The sequence below is a fragment of the Natator depressus genome, chromosome 10 (genome assembly GCF_965152275.1).
Source record: "Natator depressus isolate rNatDep1 chromosome 10, rNatDep2.hap1, whole genome shotgun sequence".
In the NCBI taxonomy this organism is placed as follows: Eukaryota; Metazoa; Chordata; order Testudines; family Cheloniidae; genus Natator; species Natator depressus.
The window spans coordinates 65,510,816-65,534,805 of NC_134243.1; the positions used below are offsets into that span (position 1 = coordinate 65,510,816).

A 23,990-nucleotide genomic window follows, 5' to 3' on the forward strand; every position below is an offset into this window, starting at 1 on the left:
GGGCCCCACACTACAAGAAGGATGTGGAGAAATTGGAGAGAGTCCAGCAAAGGGCAATAAAAATGATTAGGGGTCTGGAACACATGACTTGAGGAGAGGCTGAGGGAACTGGGATGGTTTAGTCTATGGAAGAGAAGAATGAGGGGGGATTTGATAGCTGCTTTTAACTACCTGAAAGGTGGATCCAAAGAGGATGGATCTAGACTGTTCTCAGTGATAGCAGATGACAGGACAAGGAGTAATGGTCTCAAGTTGCAGTGGGGGAGATTTAGGTTGGATATTAGGAAAAACTTTTTCACTAGGAGGGTGATGAAACACTGGAATGCATTACTTAGGGAGGTCGTGGAATCCCCTTCCTTAGAAGTTTTTAAGGTCAGGCTTGACAAAGCCCTGGCTGGGATGATTTAGTTGGGATTGGTCCTGCTCTGGGCAGGGGGTTGGACTAGATGGCCTCCAGAGGTCCCTTCCAACTGTTATTCTATGATTCTAATTTGTCATAGTGCTGTATTTAGGAAAGACTACTTGTTAGTTGGGCATATTATACAATTAATATATTATGGTTTAGTACTAAAATACCACTCATTATTGTATCACTATCAGACATTTTAATGGGAACAGACGTTAGGCTTGAGACTTGTAGTAAAGCTTAGATGAACCGACCGTTACTTAGTGCTAAACTGTTATCAGAAATATCCTTATTATTGGCTGAATCCTAAACCCTAGGTTCCCTGTAAGCACTGCCCATATGTAGTCCATTTAATAAAAGTGGCTGCACGGTTGATAATATCGAGCAAGTGTGTCTCACTTCTTTATTAAAGTAAGTAGACTGCAAAATTCTCAATAATGGTAATCATCTAGTACCAAACCCTGCGGCTTCCCATGTGTCCTCATGAAAGCTGTGACCTCTGAGGAGGAGGGAGATCAGCAGCAGTCTGGAGACTCCTGCAGAGATGAGTAGGGAGGAGAGATTACTGGTGGGCCTATGTGGTCCACAGGGACTGTGTGGGGGAAAAAAGTAACTTCCATTGGCTGTGCAGCCAGTTGTTGGTGGAGAGTCTGAAAGGAAGTGATAAGAGTAGTTGCAGATTGTGGCGGATTCATTTTTATGAGCACTTTTTCTCCCTACTACTCCGCTGCTCCAATACTCCCTCTCCTGAACAGGTTGGTCTGTAGCAGAGGCAGCATGCCTCTGAAGGCCATGGATACGTTGGGCAAGCCAGGGGCCTGGATTAAAGCATCACACAAAAACTTCAGGAAATATTTTAAAAAAATCAGCCTGCAGAAGTAATATAGTTGCATCTCTAACGTGAATACTGTTCGGTAGTTAATAGCCAAAGGCTTTTATTCCAGCTGACTCTGCCTCTTTTGAGGGTTAGCTCTGCCCTCCAATTAGGAATGGCAACAGAGGTATTTTAGACTCAGCCAAGATATGAGAAATCTGGTAAGTAGGAACCCTACGGCATGTAGGCACTTTTGATGTGTCCTACATTCTAACCAAGTAGTATATCACCATAACTAGCACATAGAGTGACCCTGCCATTTCTGCTCTTTGTTCTTTACAAGAAGTATTCCATGAGCAAGTTCATATAAGGGTTTTCTCTCTGTAGGAATGAAAAAACATGAGTAGGTCTTCCCTGTAGATTCTGCTCTGGCAGAGTTGTGAAGGAGGACTCATAGTAAGAAGAAATCTGAAATGTTTTAATAGGTTACATCAGGTCACCATCTAGTTGGTTGTACTTTAATCAGAGCAGTCACAGTTGTTTGGGCCAGTCTGTTTTAAGCTTATTTCAGTTGTGTGTTTACCGAACATTCACTTATTTCTGAATTATTTTACCAGCAATTTCAGTGACATAGCAATTTAGGGTCCAGATTTTGCAAACCCTCCATAGCAAGCATAGTGCTTTGTAAGGCACAGAGCCCTCAGTCTAGTTCCCACTAAAGTTGATTGAAAGACTCCCACTGGTTCTAATGAACTGAAATGATTAATCAAGTTATTTGAACAGATTTCAACCAGATTAAGAATTAACCAGGCTGCACCAAAATTTTCCAGCTGAGATGCAGAAGAGGATTTTTCTTCCACCTGGGACAGAAAGTTAACATGTAACAAGATAGTTTATCACATGCAGGTGGTGTCTGTAAGTGGAGCTTAAACATCAGTTTGGCAAAAAAGATATTTTGTAGACTCAGCTAACTCCTTGTTGGACAACTCCTGCTTGGCTTATTGTAGTGACTAGTCCCATAGTCTCATGAGACTGTTTGAGCAGAGTGAACAGGAATTCGTTCCATGCATGCCCATTTCAAAACTACGGTGAAACAGGACATAACTGATCGTGGTTGATAGTGTCTACTTAAGGGAAGTTCTGGCCTGAAATAATCAGGAGTTTCAGGCGAAATTGAGGTGATGGATTGGGAGATCTGTATGGGGAAAACTGCACAGAGCCTGCCAACACAGTTCTGACTGTGCCGGGCTCCAACCATTGCTATTAGGACCCAATCCTGCTAAGTGCAGAGCACCTCCTGAGAGATGCTGGGCTTCTTTAACCCCCACAGAAGTCAACGGAAGTTGAGTGTGCCTGATTCTGTGCAGGATCAGACTGTTGGTCTTTTAATGCTTCTATGAGCATTAAATTCACTCAAACTTATAGAAGAAAGGAGCAAATGAAAGCAATAGCTGGCAGCAGTAATTGTATCTTACTGTTTAATATTAGACTTGGCACGGGTTCTAAATACCTGTAAACTTTGGGAAAGTTCAGCTCTGGTCTGAACCTTACAGCTCAAAGCCATTGTTAGTTAAAATTGAAAAACACTTTCTGCTGGCAGCCTGAATGCACAAAAATAAATCTTTCAAAATGTAATGTAAAGTGTGGTTATGCTCAGAAAAGTGACTGTAAATATGGCAACTCTTCCTCTATAGATATTCTCCCTGTATGTCCTCCAGGCATTTCTGCTGAGTTTACTGATTAAAAACAAGTTGTTACGGCTGTTAGCACCACAAAGCCAATAAAACGATGGCAGAGAAAGATGGATTTGCATCTGCCTCATGCATTAACAACTATAGTACCAGCTAATTTCTTAGTGTAAAATCGTTACGTGGTGATGAGGTGAGAAGCAGAACAAAGCAGCTTGATTCTTCACATCCCAGGAAGAATTTTCAGTGTTTGCATTGAGAAGAATCACCTTTCGGAAGTGTTTAAAGTGAATAAATCTGATCTGGAAGTTATTGAGAAAGTAAATCTGGAACCCTCTATGTCGATTTTACAGTCACTGTTTATGCCTTCGTTATTAAAGTGGGGCTTTAACTGTTCCTGTATTGTTTTCTCTGGTGTTGCACTGGCATTTTCCTCGCCTCATATTTCTCTCTCATTTACATTTATATTGGTGATTTCCAAATTGATAAATAAAAGCTCACATGAAGAGCCTTACAGGCTATGCAATGGAGCAATAAGGTCAGAGAGAGAAAAGAGCATGTAATTTTAAAACGTTTTTATGTGGTATATGGGATGTAATGATGGTTCTTTAAAATTACTTATTGGAAAAATTCTAGACTGCAAAGGATTAAATCTGATCTTAAAGTGCGGTTTTACTCTGAAAAAACAATGTAAAAATGCCACCTCTGTACTCAACAGATCTGTTCCTCGGGTGTATATGATCCCAAGTCCTCTTTGTTTACTACATTGCCAAAAATAAGTTTCTTCTGCTTTTTTACCCCAGTTTGCCCGGCAGCTAAGCAAGAACCAGCTGGATTTTAGTTCCCCTTTTACGTCAAGAGAATTCTTTATTAATTGTTTGTGTTCTCTCTCTCAGGGTACATCATCAACAGCCAAAAAAACCCCAAGAACAACCGTGCGACAGTAAGTCTCAGAGCCTGGGTGAACTGACTTGGACTTGCACTGCAGAGCTAAAAATGGCTGTGTAGACTCTTGGGCTCAGGCTGGAGACCAGGCTCTGAAACTGCGGGAGGGGGAGAGGATGGGTCTTGCAGACCAGGCTCCAGCCTGAGCCCAAACATCTACACTGCTGTTTTTAGTCCCTCAGTGAGAGCCCAAGTCAGTTCACCCCGGCTCTGAGACTTGCTGCTGCTATGTTTTGGTGTGTAGATGCACTCTCAGAGACCAAAAATACAAAAGGCCAGATTTTTAAAGGTATTTTGGCCCTTCAAGATGCAGATAGGTGCATAAGCACATCTGAAAATCCCACTAGGCACCTATGTACATCTTTAGGCACCTAAATACCTTTGAAAATCTAGCCCAAAGCCACTTAAGAGCCATTCCATTTACTCCTGTTCCCGTCTTCAGGCAATAATGCCTAATAGTCTATAGTATCAAAGACAGTTAGTAGGTAGAGCTAGTAAGAGCAGCAGACACACCTGATCATCATTACTTGTAATGATGCAAGAGAAGGAAAGATCCTAGCTTGACTCTCGGATCCCAAGCTAAACTGGCACTTAGAAAAATACTCTTTTCTTGTGTAATCCACGCACACTCAATATGGAAATCACTGACACACAGTGTACATAGCACACCGCAGTGGCATTTTACAATCACTTTTCAGAGCAGAAGTGAATTTTAAACATACATGCCTTTAAATACTTATCTCAGAGTTCTGCAGCCTTCAGTTTCTGAAGGCTCTCATGGTCTCCACCAGCATGGCCTTGGGAAGTAATGCATCAGAGCATACTCTGGGAAATGAAGTGTGCATGTTTATTTGTACAGCTTTCAAGCTCTCCTCATTTTGTAGTGAAATCCATTACTGATAATGTTTCTAAAGCAGAGTGTGATGGGCCACACCACTCACCACTAGTCTGGCACCTCCTCCTGGGTGCTCTGGGGATTAGCTCATGAGGTCGATGCCCATCGCCATGGTCGTACACAGTCACACTCTCTCTCTCTCAGGTCTGCAGCTCCTCTCTTGTCCCAGGAAGCACAGCGTCCTCTTCATGACTCAGCCCTCTGGGCAGGTCGCTCAGCATTTTTTCCCCTTACTGGGATATATCAAAGTCTTTCCTTCAGCAGCCCTATGCAGTATTCCCATTCACTGCCTCAACCCAGCAGTTCTGGGCTCTATTCTCCCAGCCCTCATTGCTCCTTCCCTGGACTGCTTCCTACCACTCATTTCCCCCCACGCTCTCTGGGTGTACTCACTCCAAACCTTCTTCCCTCTACCCAAAGAGTGATTGCTCTTTCTCAGCAGCCCTTGTCTGTTGCCAGCTTCCTGGCTTTATAGGCCCTGCCTGTTCCTGCCCAGCTGAGCCTGCTTTCTATCAGTTCCCTGCCCTCTAGCTCTCCCTCCAGGTGCAGTCTGTGCAGTTAATTAGCCTGCCTGGTCTTCTGAACCCCTTCCAGTCCTGTGTGGGGTGGACACCCCATCACCAGTTACATACTTTTACTTTTCTTTTGTGAATTAAATGCTTATTTACATTTTTAAAAGAAAGCTCTTTCTAAACATTTGCCTGTGTTGTGGAACAGCTTAAGTGATACTGAGAGTACAGAAAATTAATGAGCTGTCTAGCATACTCACAAGACTAATATACAGCTTTATGTTTCAAATGACAATAAGAAAGTGACTGTAACCTGCTCATTGATTTGTAACCCTGTTGTTGGTACATTGAATAGGAATTTCTAAAAGCAACACAAAACCCTTATAGACAGATGGGCTGATAATGATAGCAATATATTTGTGACCCAGTGGTAAATAAGAGAGCTCTTCTTTTAGAGAGCTGATTTTCCTTCCTCCATGAGCAGGTACGTGTTAAAAAATTCTCTTCTTTTTTGTAGGCAGCAGTGACAGATGTGCAGTTTGGCCCTATGAGACTCCACCAAGATCAACTTCAGGTAACACTTTAGGAAATACTGAAACTAAGGTGAAGTTTCATGATCATCACACTGCATTTGTCCTGTAATTTACAGTATGCACATTGATGTTCAAATAAATATTTCACACTTCAAACCAAAGACCAAATTTTCAGCAGGGTAATGTTTGTGACTGGATCCATTTTGTGTGCACAACCCTTCCCCAGGGCATTTTGGCATGCCAGGCAACGAGCATGTTATCTAACAGATACAGCACTCTGTAAGTTTTCCCATCCTAAAATAAATCCCCACCCTATTTCCAGCCTCTCTCCCTTCTCCCCGGCATCTCTCAACTTACTGAACATGATATCTACAACTATTTCTCCTCGTTTCTGTTCTCCACTTCCACCTGTATTCCAGTCCAATCTGGTTCTCAACCACTACACTTCACTCTACTGAAACTGCTCTGAACAAGGTTGCTCTTTAATAATCCAAATGGACAAATCTCAGACCCTCTGCCCCATCCTTCATCCTCTTTGAGCTTTCGACTGCACTTAACACTGCTGAGCATAGCCTCCTTCCTGATGCCTCATCCTCTCTCAGCTTGTGCAACTCCATCCTCCCTTGGTTCTCCTCCTACTGCTCTGATTGTTCCATCAGTACTTCTCTTGGTGAATCCACCTCTTCACCCCCTCACCCTTTCCATGGGTATCCCATAGGGGTCCATCAATGCTCCACTCATCTTCTCCCTCTACACCCCATCTCTAAGTAATATTATCCATTCAGATGGTATCAGTTTATACTTAATAATATGGCAAAGGCTGAACTCATCTTCTCAAGTCCTTCCTACTCCCTAGTTTCTCTGTCACCATTGACAACACCACAATTCTCCTTGTAACTCAAGCCTATAACCTAGTGTCATCCTGGAGTCCACTACCTCTCTTGCTGCACAGATTCATTCATAGCTCATAAGGCCAGAAAGGACCATTGTGATCATCTAATCTGACCTCTTGCATAACCCAGGACTCTTATAGGACTTCCCTGTATTAATTACTCTTTGAATGAGATCATCTCTTTTAGAAAAAAAAAATCCAATCTTGACTGAAAAATTTCCAGTGATGGGCAATCCACCACAGCCTTGGTTAATTACCCTCATTTTAAAACTTTACACCTTGTTTCAAGGTTGAATTTGTTTAGCTTCAATTTACAGCCATTGGATCCTGTTATAGTTTTATCTTCTAGAGTGAAGAGCCCTCCATTATCAGATTTCTGTTTCCTGCATAGGTACTTATAGACTTTGATCAAGTTCCCCATAACCGTATCTTGGATGTCATGTTCTTCCATCCTTTAATCATTGCCATGGCTCTTCTCTAAAACTCTCCAGTATTTCTTGAACTATGATTCCAGAACTGGACACATTATTCCCGTACTGGTCACATCAGCGCCAAATACAGAGGTAATATAACCTCTCTACTAGTCAATATTCCCCTGTTGTTATACATCCAATGGATCACAATCGCTGTTTTGGCCACGGCATTGCAATGGGAGCTCATGTTCAACTGATTAGCCGTCAAGCCATCATGAGTCTGAAAAAGACTTGTGGGTCACCATTTTCCAGGATAGAGTCCCCCATCCTGTAAGTATTACCTGCATTCTTAGTTCTTAGATGTATACATGTACATTTAGCTTTATTAAAACACATAGTGTTTGCTTGTATCCCTCTTACAAAGTGATCCAGATCGATCAGTATCAGTGACCTGTCCTCTTTATTATTCACCACTCCCTCAATCTTTGTATATCTGCCATTTTTATCAGTAATGATGTTCTAGTTTCTTCCAGAGTCATTGATAGATATGTTAGCGTGTGGGGCCAAAAAGTGCTTCCTTTGAGATCCCACTAGAAATACATACTCTTGATAATGATTCTTCATTTCCGATAATATTTTGAGACCTATCAGTTAGCTAGTTTTTAATTAATTTAATATGTGTCATGTTGATTTTGTATCTTCCTAGTTTCTTAATTAAAATGCTGTGTGGTATGAAGTCAAGTGCTTTACAGAAATCGAAATATATTACATCAACACTATTACCTTTATCAATCCAATTAATAATCTCACCAAAAAAAGATATCAAGTTAGTTTGACATGATCTGTTTTCCACAAACTCATGCTAATAGGCAATAATTATATTACACTCCTTTAATTCTTTATTGATCAAATCCTATATCAGCTGTCCTATTATTTTGCGCAGGATCAATGTCACGCTGACAGAACTACTGCCCAGGTTGTCCCATTGATCTCTTTTAAATATTGGCACTACGTTAGCTTTCTTCCAGTCCCCTGCAACTTCCTCACTGTTCCAAGACTTGTTGCAAATCTGCATTAATGGTCCAGAGAGCTCTTCAGCCATCTCTTTTAAAACGCTTGGATGCAAGTTAACTGGACGTGCAGATTTTAAAATGTCTAATGTTCAGTAGCTGCTGTTTAACACCCTCTCTAGTTACAGTTGGACTGGAGAGTATTTCATCATCATATGACTGAATACGTCATCCTGCTTTTGCCCCAAACGAGGGCAGAAATATTTCTTGCACACGTCCATCTTTTCTGCATTATTGTTGACAATTCTACCATTTCCATCTAGTAATGGTTCAATAAATCAAGCCTCATAATACCCAGGGGAGGTAGCTAAATATTATCATCCCCATTTTACAGATAGGGATACTGAGGTATAGAGAGGTTAAACGACTTCAAATCTATGGCAGAGCCAGGAATACAACCCAGATCTGCTGATTGCTGTTCTGTGCTTTTGCTACAAAATGATCCTTCCTTTCTTAAGATTGTTATAAATTAACTTCTCTAAAAATAGCCCAAATTATTACATGTTTTTACAGAGAGTTTAGCATAAACTACTATTGGTTGCTATAAAAGGAATCTGAGTTAAATGAACACAAAGTCCTTCACTCTTACAAAAATATGCACTACATGTAACTGTTAAGATTTATTGATAGACATTCTGCCAACCGGGTCCAAAGTGTAGCTACCGCTGGAATTCTTAAAATAGCCCAGAAGTATAAAGTTCAGCAGGATGTGGTGTGAGTTACAGAAGCTATACATTATTGTTTGACCAGAGTATACATATCTTACTGTAGTTTGATTACATTACTGAAAGTTTTGGTGTTGTGTGACAATAGCCAAATTCTGAAAGTGACTTTATTGCCCCTTTCCAAAAATGGACACACACACTGTATTATCTGCAAAAGCAGCATTAATTAAAGGCCCGTATTCTGTCTGCAAACAGCCCAAATAAAGCCTCTTCCTCACTCCCTACACAGGTTTCAGAGTAACAGTCATGTTAGTCTGTATTCGCAAAAAGAAAAGGAGTACTTGTGGCACCTTAGAGACTAACCAATTTATTTGAGCATAAGCTTTCGAAAGCTTATGCTCAAATAAATTGGTTAGTCTCTAAGGTGCCACAAGTACTCCTTTTCTTTTTACTCCCTACACAGTGTCATCCTGATGCAAAGCCTGTTTCAGTCAATGGCAATTTTTCTGTAGACTTTAATGACCTTTGGATCTGGCCCTCTTCAACTTCTATAGCACCTTCCATCGTGGTTATCCGAACACCATACAAACATGAAGGAATTAAGCCTCCCCACACCCATATGAAGTGGGTAAGCATTCTTATCCCCATTTCAAAGAAAAAAGAAACTGAAGCACAGAGACACTAACCTTGCCAAACGTTACGGCATGAGTTTGTGACCGAGCCAGCCCTAGGTCCCAGAATTCCTGACTCTCAGATTTTTATTTTAACCACAGCACACTCCCTCTGGAATGAATTGCAAGGCAGATGCTGCCTAAGAGTCATAGCTGGGGCAAGCTGCATGCACAGGAATACCGCCCTTGACCTCAGAACCCCATGAGCTCACCAGGACTCCCATAGTTCTTGCTAGTCACAATATTTTAGGGGAGTCAGGTTGAGATGGAAGGCACAACTTGTTTTCCATAATGCCACTGCAGCATCTGTGCAGATTTCCCCACAAATTATTTAGTCTGTGATTCCAGCAGAGTTAGCAAGTGGACATCCTGTACTAAGGCCCAGTCCAGCAAAGCCCTTAAGCATGTGCCCGGGACTGCTCACATGCTTACAATGACACCCATTTTAAGTGCTTTGCTGGAACGGGGTCAAAGCAAGCAAAATGAATGAAAGTTACTTGTATATCTGTAAAAGGGCATATCACAGACTATTTCTATGATAAACCATATGTTTATTCTTATAACACACACTGTATTCTAGTTTTAATAGTGTTCCCATTAAAATATTCCTTGGCTCTATCAAAAACAATCTTATTAAATACTGTACGTAAATCTTGTAAATGGACTTCACTAAAGTTTTCATAAAGTGGTTTAGGACTTGTAGAAATAGCAGCTGTACTGTATATTTAAAGATCTTTTAAACGTGATTCACTCTGTTTCTTTGACTCAGGTACTTTTAGTGTTTGCCAAAGAAGATAACCAGAGTAACGGGTTCTGTTGGGCCTGTGAGAAGGCTGGGTTTCGGTGTAATATTGCCAGGACACCTGAATCTGCACTCGAATGTTTTCTGGATAAACAGCATGAAATTATTATTATCGACCATAGACATTCCAGATATTTTGATGCAGAAGCTCTATGCAGGTAAGTTCCATAACAATGGAATTTGAAAAATAGTGTTTTTATTAAAAAGGAATAGATGGAAAGCTCAGAATGTAATTATAGGCAGGAAGAATGTATAAAGTTATAGTGAATCTGTCACCACAAATTTGTCATTTATATATTAGCTTTTTGATAAAAATTTAGAAAGGTGCAAAAAGCAATGATACCTGAGGGGTGTACACAATTGCTTTGTCATTTGCAAAGCAATAAACAACTGCTGAGACTTTATTGCCAAAGTGAGGCTGAAGTGCTGGAGTTTCAAACACTTAGACCCACAGTTGCATGCCTAATTTGCACACAGAAATCTGGTAATTCCATACATAAATTCATTTAATTAGCCATTTATATGCCTAGGTGCTGGAACTGGCGGTGCTGCCACACCCCTTGGCTTAAAGTGATTTCCATTATATACTGGATTTACAGTTTGATTCAATGGCTCTCTGCACCCCCTCTATAAAAATTGTTCCAGCACCTCTGTTTGTATGCTCAATTTCTTGAAATTTGCCATGCAACTACATGTGCAAATGAGGCAATATTTTGTGTGCACAATTGCACACCTACAGTGTTTGCAAATCTGGCCTGAAATACATAATCTTTCTCAAAAGTCTTGTATTACAAATTTACTCCAAAACAACCCCCACCAACTACTATAGCACATGAATAGGGGGAGAAATATTCTTTCATAGCTCTTCAAGGACTGAAAATGCAGCAGTGTCTTGTTTTCACTGACTTTCTAGTGAAATACTCCCTGAGAGCATGTCTAGACTAAATATCTGATAGGGATGGGGGTGCAGGGGTCAGAGTTCTGACTGCGGGTGAGTGTAGTGGGGTCAGGGCACTGGGACAAATGCTTTACTTCTTGTTAAAATAAAGGAATTAGTTTAAGATCTGTCAGGAGAAGGCAGGAGAGCACTGATGTTCCCCTGGTTAAATTTTTACCACTCAATTCTTGAGCAGAGTAAAATGCTCAATAACTGATCGAGGACAAGTCTGAAACATGCATAACTGCATGGCTTCTTTTGGAATGGAGCATTGTGAATGTAGTGTCGATATGGGTTTCATGTCATTTGTGAGGGGAAGATATTTGCTATTTCCTCACCGGGGCTTGGCCAAAATCTGGACTAATCTACAATTTGCATGTTGTTTTTTCCACTGATACTCATAAACTGCTAAACATAGTCTTCTTTTGTAATTACCGAACAAGCTGGGGACTCGGTTTTGATTTGGTTTTGGTTTTTTTAGAATTAAGCATTTAAGAAAGGGATTTTCTAAAGACACTGTAGGATTTATTAAAGATGAACTACAGAAATGTTAAGTGATCTTGTTTCTTTATTTTAAGGTCTATCAGAACAACTAAAGCCTCAGAAAATACAGTCATAATTGGTGTAGTACGAAGGTAAATTGCAAATATCTTTATTTTCCAGTGTAAACAATCAAATGAATGTGAATCTAATCATTGCAAATACTAGAACAATAGCTCTAAATTAGAACACTTTATTGTGTTGGTGACACTATACTTCTACTGGGTACTGTGTTCACCATCCTCTGCTGTAGGAGGGGTGTAGCCTTGCCTTTTGATTTCTGCATTGCACGAGATATTCCCTCCTCCCCACCCCCATATCACTGAAGCTTTTAAGAACATGATTTGACCAAAAAACATAGCACTGTGTGCCAAGCTGTGGAGCCTTCTCAAGGCTGAATGTTTTACAACTCATGGAAGACCCTCCTTGAAGCTGTCAGTATCCCTAGATACTAAACTGCCCAGTAGGCCTGTCACCTCTCATCCCTTCTCCATGACCTCTTTGAGTGGATGCTTTGTTCACTGCTGTCTAGGGAGACCATTTGTCCCAGTTTGCCAGGATTACGCCTGTACTGAAGTCCTGTCCTGCTAGTCTTGCTTGTTCTCCTGAAACTAGTTTTGTTGCTGTTTCAGTGAAAGCCTCTGGGAGGGTTGTCCAGCCACCTTTACCCACCCTCTGATCTAGTCTCTCCAACTCCTTCTCTCTCCACTACAGATCCAGCTCTGTTAGTATTCCTTACCTTTCTGCTGAAGTCAGGCCCAGTGGCTGCCTCTGCCCCGGCCTAATGAATCACCCCCCACTTAGCCAGTCTTGATCTTGACTACTTCCTCCTCTTTTTCTCTTGTTTGATTCCGCTGCACTGTGTTTGGAGTACAATCTTAGCAGAAAGAAGCATTGGCCAAAAGAAAAATAAGCTGGCAGGTGGCACTTTAGGTCACGGCAAAGGAAGCTGCTGGCAAATCTTATGACTGTGACAACTAGGTCACATACACAGCCATGGCAGCCCTTAAAGCTGGATTGGCTTTTATGAGAGTAATTTAAAGGGGAAAAAAGAAAATAAGGGAGGGAGAGAGAGAGAGAGGAAACAGCGGCTCAAGAGCTTCTTGTTCTTCACCAAAAAAAAAAAGAAAAATATGTTACACCCTTGGTACTGCAGGCCAGCTGTTCATTATTAAGGTAGGACCAATTTGAACCTGGCTTGCTAAATCACAGCCATGGTAGGAAGTTACTCAAGAGGTTTTCCTGCAGTTACTTTTTCTTTAAAAAAAAAAAAAAAAACTCACACTGTGAATGCTGTGATAAGGATAAATGCTCTTCAAGAGAAGATCTCATTAACTTGAGCTCTCTAGCCTTTCAGACCACTCAGTGTCCCAGCCTGGTGTAAAAAGCTAAGAAATAAATTTGCATTGCCCTGGGGGTATGTCTACAATGCAGTAGGAGGTGTGGCTGCACTCGGGTGGGCATACCCATGCACAGGTGCCAACTTCTACTGGTGCTGGTGGGTGCTCGACCCCTCTCTGCCGCTGGCCCCACCCCGACTCCACCCCTGCCCCGGCTCCTCCCACCCCCATTCTAACCCCTTCCCCAAAGTCCCCGCCCCAACTCCGACCCCTCCCTGCCCCTATTCCGACTCCTTCCCCAAATCCCCACCCCAGCCCCGCCTCTGTCCTGCTCCTCCCCCGCCCCTCCTGGGGCTTGCTACAGCTGTTTGGCGGCAGCAAGCGCTGGGAGGTAGGCGGAGGAGCGGGGATGCGGAGCGCTCAGGGGAGGAGGTGGCGGAGGAGGAGGTGAGGTGGGGCAGGGTGGGGAGGGGAGCTTGGGTGCCGGTGGGTGCAGAGCACCCACTAATTTTTTCCCCATGGGTGCTCCAGCCCCGGAGCATGCATGGAGTCGGCGCCTATGTACCTGTGCAAGGTTTAATCTAGGAAGCCCAGCTAAAACTAGCAGGGATGATGCAGCAGCATGGACCCTTGCACAGGCTAGCAATGCAAATACATATCCAGGGTGCGGGGCAGGCTTATACAGACCACGCTGAAGCCTGTGCTGCCGCGTCTTCACTGCTATTTTTAGCCATGCTAGCTAGATGAAAGCAAGCGTGGATATGCCTTCCCAAGCTGCAGATCACCTCCCATTGCAGTGTAGACATGCCATGGGACCGATTTTCTACTGAATAGTACATTGTATGGCTGTGTCTTCACTGACCAAAGATAAAGGTGTGTTTTTACCATGGGATAACTAACACGTGTTAGCTATCCCACCGTAAGAACGTGGCAAGACAAGGCACTGGACTTTTAGCGCAAGATAAAGAAAGTGAGCCAGCCACAGGCAGGAAATATAGTGCTTGACTTCGCCTAGCAACCTGACAGTAAATGCAAATGCCTTATGTCCATTTAGGATTTTACTGGGAGCTATTGATCATGTGTCAATTATCTTACTGTAGAAAAAACACTTTTGTGCCAATGAACCCCCTCCAATTTATCAGCATCCTTCTTGAATTCTGGGCACCAGAACTGAGCACATTATTCCAGCAGCTGTCTCACTGGGAGCTAAGATACCTAAATCTATTCTCTAATCTGCCACTGACTCTGTCTCACCTTGGGCAACTCCCTTAATTTTGCTATGCCTCAGTTTTCCCATCTGTAAAAGAGAGGAATTATACCCACTTAGAGTGCCCTGAGGTTTTCAAATCAGAAGAACTATTTAAATGCAAGCAATTACATCATCTGCTTCACCAGCCTCCCTTACCTCTGATATACTTTTTAACCAAACCTAAAACAATTGCCATTCCTCCAACTTCCCCCATCCCAAGATATACACATATTTTTTTAAATATTGAAAGATTATATGGCCAAGATTTTCAAAAATAATGAGTGATTTTGGTGCCTTTTTTTATGGGTGTCCACCTTGTCACACCTTAAAGAGTCCTGATATTCAGAAAGTGCTGAGCACCTGACTTTGGAAAACCAGGCCCTACTGAATGTCCCAAGTTACACATCCAAGATTTGAGGCACCCAAAATCACTAGTCACTTTTGAAACCAGTTGGCCATGTCAACTTTCAATTTCCCCATATTTTCCATTAGCCAAGGGTAGCAACAACAGTAAAGAGTCGAGTATAGAAAAACATAGACTAGTCAAGCGATTTCTTAAGTCTGTTGGCATGAAGCATTGATTTTTGTGTTGCAAAAAAGTTAGGGAGCATACTTGAAAATGGAAATGATAATTTTGACGTAACATTTACTGAAAATTAAACTTAACATTCAAGATGTTTATCAAAGCACAAGAAGTGTATTTGATTTACAATAACAAAACTGTAATGCTTGGCTACATAGTGTGTGTTTTAGGCCGCAATCCTGCTAAGGATTCTTTTGTGGGACCAAGACTGAATCAGCAAAAGAAGCATTTCTGACTTTGTCATTCTGTTTTGACAGACATAGTGATCGGGAGGAGTCATCAATATTGCCACTGATTGCAGCAGGCTTCACAAGGGTGCGTATGTATTGTCATCCCCTGGATCATTCTGTAATGTGTGAACTATGATGTACTATGAGAAGCTGTGTTGCAGTTTGGTTTTCAGTGGTCCAGTTTGTCAGTAGTCCAGTCTGCAAAGCCTCACCTTCTGTAGTCCATTGTTCTGTATTGTCTCCTCCTGAGCTAGCATATCCCAATGGAAACAGAAACATGAACACTTCCAAGATCATCCTAACTATCAGAGACTCTTTATATGCTGATTTTAAAAGAAATTTAAAATCATTACACTTCATTTCATAAGTATATATGGGCCAGACTGACCCATTAGTAGCCATACGGTAGCAGAGCAGGGAAGTAACTTGTAGTGAACATAGAACATCCTATGGGAAATTGATGCTATCAAATACAAATTCTCACCTGTAAACGGGGTTCAAACATTATCAGGTGCTCTTATCTATTATTTAGAGCAGTGGTTTAGAGCAGTGGTTCGCTGCTCCAGGCCAATGGGAGCTGCTGGAAGCAGCGCGGGCTGAGGGACGTACTGGCCGCCGATTCCAGCAGCTCCCATTGGCCTGGATCAGCGAACCGCGGCCAGTGGAAGCTGCGATCGGCCGAACCTGCGGATGCGGCAGGTAAACAAACCGGCCCGGCCCGCCAGGGGCTTTCCCTGCACAAGCGGCAGAACAAGTTTGGGAACCACTGGTTTAGAGTCATCTGGAATGCATTACACTGAATCTGTTCCCTGGCAACTATCCCAATTAAGCAGGCTCGGTGCTTATTAGTGTGTAAGTTAGGTGGATTCTTCAGTACATTAAGCTGACAATGGAACAAAAAGTGCATGATTTATAGTGAGACGCATGGTGCATGTTCACTAGTTTATTTACTACTCTGTCATAGCGCATTTGCATCCCTGTCCTCATTTGTAGTTAGACCTCAATGCTGCAAATGCTAAAGGATGGGAGTAATTTTATGCATCTGAGTAGATCCAGTGACTTCAGAGGGACTACTCAGATAAGTAAAGTTCTGCAGCGTGCTCAAGTATTTTCAGGATTAGGAGCTTGACAGCCTTGGCATTATCTTTCTAGAACCCATTCCTGCAATTCTTACTCCTCGTCAACTCCCCTTGAAGTCCGTGGCACTTTAGCATGAATGCACTTGGAAGTTGTTTCTGATTAAAGTAGGGGATGTATTTGAAGTGCAACAGCTGTTCCTGAATAACTCCATGCATGGACAGGCTTATTCTGGAATAAGAGTTCCTTGTACCTGTTTAGTTTAACCCACTTTGGTTAAATTAAATAGGAAGATGGCACTTTTATTACAGAATATGTGTCCACCCATGGAGTTATCTGGGAACAGTTAATCAGGAACAGGTTCATGTGTAGAAAAGCCCTTTGGCCAAACACATAAAGAGTCTGAATCAAAACCCACCAAAGTCAATGGGAGTCTTTCTGTTGACTTCCTTAGGCCTTGCATCAGGCCCAAAATGAATACACACTACACAAGGGCTAATATTTTGTCATGTAACAGTTTGTTTGTTTGTTTGTTTGTTTGTAACATTGTTTGTTTCTATCCAGGAAATTATGACCTAGAAAGCTAAACAGCATGTAAACTTAGTGTTGAAATTTGACTTTTTTTATTAACAATATGATTTAATTGTTATTTAAACTAAACAGCATGAAGACAAATAATTTTAACAGAAATTAGTTTGATCCTGTTTATTAACTTTGTTGATAGTCACATTGACACAGCATGCTGTTTTTATCTTGTTGTTAAATTTTATTTTCTATTGCTTTGTTCAAAATGTAACACCTGGAGGAAATGCACCAGCCTGATAAAAGTCTCTAGAGCTCTTTACTTGTGAATGTGTTAATTTTATGCATCCCTGCTGTCATTCATAATTTCTTTTTTCTTTAAAACAGCATATCTTTATTGACAGAAAAGTCAACTTTCTAACTTTTCATTTACAGAGATATGTAGAAAATTCCAATATCATGGCCTGTTACAATGAGCTAATTCAGCTGGAATTTGGAGAAGTGCGGGCACAATTTAAACTAAGGTAATTGTACCAATTTCGAGAAAACATCAACAATAAAAAAGGCCAAATTTATTCTCATCCAAAAAAGAATATTTCTTCTTACTGTATGGATGCTCATTATAGAAAGTTAGTTAGCCAAAGAAGTATGTCCCTATTAATCCCTAACGCACAAACTCCTGCCAGAATTTGTGTTTTTTCTTTGTATGATATTTTATATAGATTGTAAGAGACACGTAAATTAAATCTAATTCATTGGGTTTTTTTCTGTCTACAAGGGCTTGTAATTCAATATTTACAGCACTCGAGAAAAGTCAAGAAGCCATTGAGATCACAAGTGAAGACCATGTGATACAGGTTTGTTCTAGTTATTTTTATAAGCATAAAATATTGTTCTGTGGGTTCACTAAATTTTATTTCATCCACAATGATATGTACTCTCTCTTTAAAAGAGGTTCAAGCATCTGACCTAATAGTTCTAAACAGATGAGACGAATTCAGCTCTCATTTACAATTTCCTCAGTTTAAAATATCCTGTATAAACCAAGTACATTTTAAAAAATAAGTAATCTTTGAGGTTATGCTGCAGATCTGGCCCTCAGTCTTTTTGTGATGCTCATTTCATATGTTGCTGATAACTGCTGGTGAACACAGCCACGGTTTTATAAACTTTCTTTTCCTAAAGTGTTGCAAATTAATTTAATTTTTCTTTAAAACCTAGCTGCAAGCGAAGCTAATTCCAAGTGCAGACAAGGCCCCTGAGTGTAAGTTTTAGTCAAGTTTTAGCAAATGTCCCCAAGTGACTAGAATAAAATCACAAAACTCATTTCCTTGAAGCTCATTGTCCTTGAAGACTTGAATCCATCCCTCTATACACACTGGGGCTCAGACCAGTTTAAGGAACTGAATTTGAGCTAAATTTGAACACGGACCCTGTTAACCTGGTTTCTTTGATGGTGTGGCCAGCTAACGTGGATGAAGCCAAATCATATTGGAACTCTGTTTAAACAAGATTAGAATACATTTTTAAAATGTGGTATTGAAGTTGTTTGTTCCATGTACACTCACTTGCTAAACTGATTTAGAGACTGACTTGGTTGGAACTATATTTTTGAATATGGTTCCCTAGTTCCCAAACTAAAGTCAGCATAGACAGAACCTAGCTCTCCCCTCTTGAAAGGCTAATACACTAAGCCAGCCTATATGGATGAACTTTATTATAAATCAGAGGTGCTAAACTTACTGACCATCTGAGCTACATATGACAGTCTTCAGACTTCAGGAGCCGGGGTGTGTCTGCTGGAGCTTGGGGCTTCAGCCCCACTCCTGCTGAAGCCGTGAGCTCCGGCAGGCACGCCCTACAGGCCTGAAGCCCCAAGACTGCCCCCAGCCTGCTGGTCAGAAAGCAACATGTGGGGGGGAAACATGGGGGTCACATGCACTGTTCCCTCCAAGCTGTGCGCGTGTGCGCATGCACACAGATCCTAAACCCCGCGCACACAGCGAAACACCACACGCACAAAAATTTGCACAGAAGCACAACAATTTGCACAGAAAAATTTTGGGGGGACACGGCCTGTCAAAAATTTGCACAGAAGAAATTTTTTGCGCATACGGCCTGTGAAAAATTAGAGGGAACATTGGTCACATGCCCCCTTCCCCCCATTTTTGCTAGGGTTTGCTGGCCCCGCTCAGTCACATGGTGCTGCCAGGCTCCATCCCTGCATGGCAGCTGCTGGAGCCAGCAAGTTGGGAGCTGCAGGGAGAGCCGCTGCTTTTGCCTCTCCCTGTAGAGCTAAAGCAGCGGCCCTGCCCTGCAGCTCCCAGCTGTTTGCCAATACCTCTCCATGCAGAGCTAATATCTGGGAGCTGCAGGGAAGGGCCGCTGAGGGTAAGAGGGGGTGGGTGCTTGGGGAGACATGACTCAAGCTGTTGGATGGGGCCAAACCTTTAAATTGTGCCCCCCGCCCATCATCAAGCACCTTCAGTTTATGGATAAGGATTCCTGCCTCCCAGCACTCTTAGATTCCCCTTCACGCAGCCCATTTTCTTGAGCTTTGTGGGGGGCCCAGAGACACCCCCCCTCCCAGTCCTTAGCTGTTTCATATAAAGAAAAGACAGAATTTAGCAACATTACTGGTTAATACTCCTCTGCCCTACAAAATCTCGTCATCCTGTTTGTGTCTTTCACAACATTGAGATTGGTCTCAGTTTGAAAGGATTCATTTTTCAAGAGTATTTGTTGTCTATAATAACTTCTTAGAAATGCAAAACTATGTTGTATTTCCATAACAAAATATATTTCCCCCTCTCTCTGCTCATGTGCGCACACAGGCTTGTTTTGTAAGAGCGCCAGGCTTCTGGACTGGATTTTTGTTTTGTTGTGCTAAAAAAATTGAAGTGTATGTTTTATGAATAATACATACAAAGACGTTTATTTCAGCTTAGTAAACATACCATTAGGTATTTACAAGGTAGGTCAAAATGCAGGTCTGTCTTGACTTTCTTCCTTTAAGTATTTTGTTTAATGAGCTTTGGTTTTATTTCACAGTACGTAAATCCTGCATTTGAAACAGCGATGGGCTATCAGATAGGTGAATTAATAGGAAAGGAATTAACTGAAGTGCCTATAAATGAAAAAAAAGCTGATTTCCTAGATACTATTAATTCCTGCATAAAGATAGGAAAGGTAAGTAGCCGTATAATATCATTTATCATTCCATGATATTATTACACACTGCCTGTATGAGTGATAATTGTCCATGCATAAAACACAACAAGGAGTTTACAGGTATGTAACCTGTGTTGTTTGCTTACTCACACAAGTAATCCCATTGAAGTCAATGAGACTAGTTGTGACCAGCAGGATTTGGCACATAACATACTAACCTGGGGTCCATTCCTCTTCCCACTGAAGTCAATCGCATTCATCTTATTGACTTCAGTGGGAGCAGGCTTAGTCTAGTCCTCTCAACTGCAATAATTATGGGCTCAATCCTGCAAGGTACAGAGGAGAGCCACATACTCGTCAACTCCCATTGGTACTTTGCTGCACTGGGTCTTGGAGCGCTGCTCCTTACTGTAGATTCTATTTCACTTGCATTAAAAACCAATCTTGTGTGTTATCTCACTCTCATTGTTGTAACTCCAAATGCTTTAAATTGTGGGTCTGAGGGTGTGGACAATCTTACTGATGCTAAAGAAATGAATCCCACATGATTTAAATCTTCTCATCCAATTTGTGTAGGTGTGTTTGTCCGAGTACATATGTGCCCATGCGCCCCTTCGTTGTATCCCATATTTGATATGCTTAATAATGGTGAAAAACAATTAAAAGAAATCTCTGAGAACAATAAATATTCTATATTGGTGGGAAAATTCTTATCAGCATTAAAAAATGTTTTTGACATTGTCAAAACATAAAGCTGTGCAATGTATAGTGTAAGAAAGTGATAAGATGGAGTAATGCATTTCTAGAATGGGAACTGAGCTGAGTTTAAAGAGGTTTGGATCTCATCAAGAATTACATTTTCCTTTTTGTAAAGGTTACTTTCAGTTAAGTTGCATGGAAAAGTAAGAGAGTAAAACACTCTCTTGTGTTGTTTCTATGTAGCATGTGTTACATGTATGTGTATTACTCGCTTTACATATGTGGGGCATATGCTGCATGCACCAAAAGGTGTGAAAACCTAAAAGGGAGGTGGAGAATAAGGAAAATAAGGTAACTTGATATGAAAGAACAAGTTGTCCAGTGGCCAGTAGATTAACAGAACCACACTCCATTTTCAACATGATACATTGTAGCTGATTAGCAAGCTCAGAATTTAGAAACCTTGGGAGAGAGGCATGTAATTGCTATCACCCTAAAGGGACATATCAGCTTCCAACTGCCAGGTTCTTTTCTTCCACTAGAGAGGTAGTTCTCTAATGACTAAGGAACTCGCTAGTGGATTTCCATTAGAAATATTTGTTGCACCAAGGAAGTGCAGGGAAGTCAGATGGCTTCAAAGTCCGGATATGGAGGTTGATAACAGAGATTTTGCAGACTGCCTCATAGCACTATGGTGTTCCTTTGACTGTATTATTGTTGTGGCACTATGTGAGTGTGCATCCTAGTATGTCTCGGAGCTGACATTTGCATCTTGACAGCAAAGCCTAAATGCCTTCTGAGGCCAGTGAAAAGATATGTCATGGTACCCTGTCTAAGGAGACACTGTTCATGGTGGTAACATGAGGAATTTTCTGAATCAGCTGCATTTGCAAAGATGTGCCATGGCATATACACAAGGCTGAGTCAGGGTAGCTAATTGGGTCACACTAGCTGTCTGCTGGGAAACACCACATTATTGACAGTGTGGTGAGATGTTAAAATTAATTACTAGTGTTATTTACATCTAGGCATTGATGCATCAAGGCACCAACACAAAGATGTGATTAGTCACACTGTGTACATCAAGGTAGTAACATGAGTATTCGTCTAGAAAGGCAATGATGTGTCTCTGTGCAGATGGAATGTGCATCTGAACATGAAACTGTCAAGTGTCTGGATATTGACTGGAGTGCTGGAACGGATCCAAGAGACATCCAAGGGCTAAAATGATGGTACTTCACAGTTCTGTTGCCTCTGTGAAGGTGCATCCAAATAAAGGCACGTGGTACAGGTCTGATACCATTATGTGGTGGTCATTAAGTTAAGAATACAGATCAGTTAGTTCTATTGGGCCTCATGACTACAGCATCTACTATTCAAGATATCCAATTATCACATTTTCAATTATTTTTAATGTAATAACAAAAATGCCTCTAACAGAAATGTATTTTTAGACTACTCATGGTAAAAAACAACAACTAATACTGAGTAATATTTTCCTCTAAGTATGGAGCTGTCAAGATTTTCATGTTTTAGTATTCTGATTTCAGGACACCCCTCTGTGAATATTAGTGAGATATTAAACTTTAAAGCCTGCATTTCTGGAAGGTCTTGAACTCTCCTCGATGTAGATCTGTATTTGTTACATATGTCTTCTTCTTTGCCATTGGGACACTTAACAGTTTGTAATCTACAGAGATTGTAAAAATGTAGAATTTTACCTACTAACACAAAAAGAGTTCTTCCAGACAACATTTGCAGATGCAATTTTACTGTGTGGTTCAACGTTTGAAAGATCACAATACTTTGAAAGTATTTTATACTGAATTGTTCCAGGAGAATTTGAAACAAACTTGTGTCCGGAAGGAATAACATTCTCCAAAAAGTTTTGGTTGTGTCAAGATAAATCTGATTTGATTTATCTGTCTCCCTCCATGTTTGTGATTTCTTTGTACATATGAAAAAAACCTGCTTCCCGTTAGCAACCAAATATGTGAGCACTGTAACTTGATTACACTAGCTTACAATATACCAAGCAATTTCTCTAGCCCAGACAAAAACCTGTGCAGTAGGAGTTCTTATCTCATGATGAGACGAACCCTTCCCAGTTTGAGACTACGTGGTATCATAACAAACACAGTAACAAACCAGAATTTCTGATAGAGCTGCGCCAGAGATTTGGGGGAAATGTTTCTAGTTGTACAATGGGATCCAAGATGGATCTATGCCTGTTCATCCACACCTGAGTATTTTAACTCCTTTGTTGAGAAACATTAATCTGTGGCCAAGTTTAGCATCTTCAAACAGTATTTGATTGGCATTTTACACAGTAAAGCAAGGGATGTTTTAGCGAATAGACTTGGACAATCCATGCAGTATACAGTGATCAGGAAGGATATTGTAGAGCCAAGTAAAAAGATGTCTTTGATTAACGTATGCTGGCTGTACTCACAAGAGACCAGCACTATCAAAGGGCATTTTCCTTCTGTTCGAATTTAAGAAATTAAGACACAACACTTGCATATTCTTAACTCGTTGAATGAATCAAATTAGATCCACTGAGGTGAAATCTGAACTAGCTGATCACATCTGACTAGAAGCTTTGCTGCATCTGATCCCTATGATCTGGGACAAAAAAATCTTTATTTGAGATAGTTTCACTTTTCATAAAGTGAGGACAAATCTACACCACAGCGAGAGTGTTTCCCACCGACATAGTGTCTCTGCGGACAGCGCTTAGATTGATGTAACTTACGTTGCTCAGGGGGATGTCTTTTTCACACCCCTGAGTGACGTAAGTTACATTGACTTAAGCTGTAGTGTAGACCAGCCCTCATGAGATGCCTTTTGATAATTCAGACAAGGCACCCAATTTCTCTCACTGCTTGAAAGTTACTCCACAGAGGAATATATATCCTGCAAACTATAGGGGAAGTTATTTAGTTATCTAAGGCAAGTGAGTAGTTTGTAAGGGTGCACACTGTGTGCAATTTTATATGAAAAACGAACCAAACTCAGTGGCCCTTCCCTGGACTCAGATCACATTGTGGAAGATTTTGTGCTTGACATTGAGCTTTGGTTTACAATGAGCTTTGGTGTCTTACTGGGTAATGAAGCATTGCCTTCCAAAGGTATCAGTAGAGCAGTAGATTATCATATCAAGGATGTTATTGATTCTTTCTTTTCTACTTACACCAGACGTTCTTAGTCTTTATTTTAACACCAGAACATTAGGCCACGCTGAAGTGACTGTGACACCGTATTTCTAGGACTGTAATTCATTCATAAGGATGAGCTCAGTTGAAGGCATATGTCGAGAGGTACATATTTTCTATTTAG

The 23,990-nt window shown here is 41.2% G+C and overlaps 1 protein-coding gene across 2 annotated transcripts in view; it reads left to right on the forward strand.

The window, feature by feature from the left end:
* PDE8A (phosphodiesterase 8A) overlaps positions 1-23,990 on the forward strand; it is a 195,453-nt gene that overhangs the window by 133,483 nt on the left and 37,980 nt on the right. Inside the window, exons 2-8 of one of the 2 annotated variants that reach the window (XM_074966412.1) lie at positions 5,775-5,831; positions 10,271-10,461; positions 11,819-11,875; positions 15,210-15,267; positions 17,217-17,305; positions 17,560-17,638; positions 19,833-19,970. In XM_074966412.1, the coding sequence (XP_074822513.1) occupies positions 5,775-5,831; positions 10,271-10,461; positions 11,819-11,875; positions 15,210-15,267; positions 17,217-17,305; positions 17,560-17,638; positions 19,833-19,970 (669 nt within the window). The remainder of the gene's footprint in view (positions 1-5,774; positions 5,832-10,270; positions 10,462-11,818; positions 11,876-15,209; positions 15,268-17,216; positions 17,306-17,559; positions 17,639-19,832; positions 19,971-23,990) is intronic. The other variant, XM_074966413.1, reaches the window with a different exon arrangement.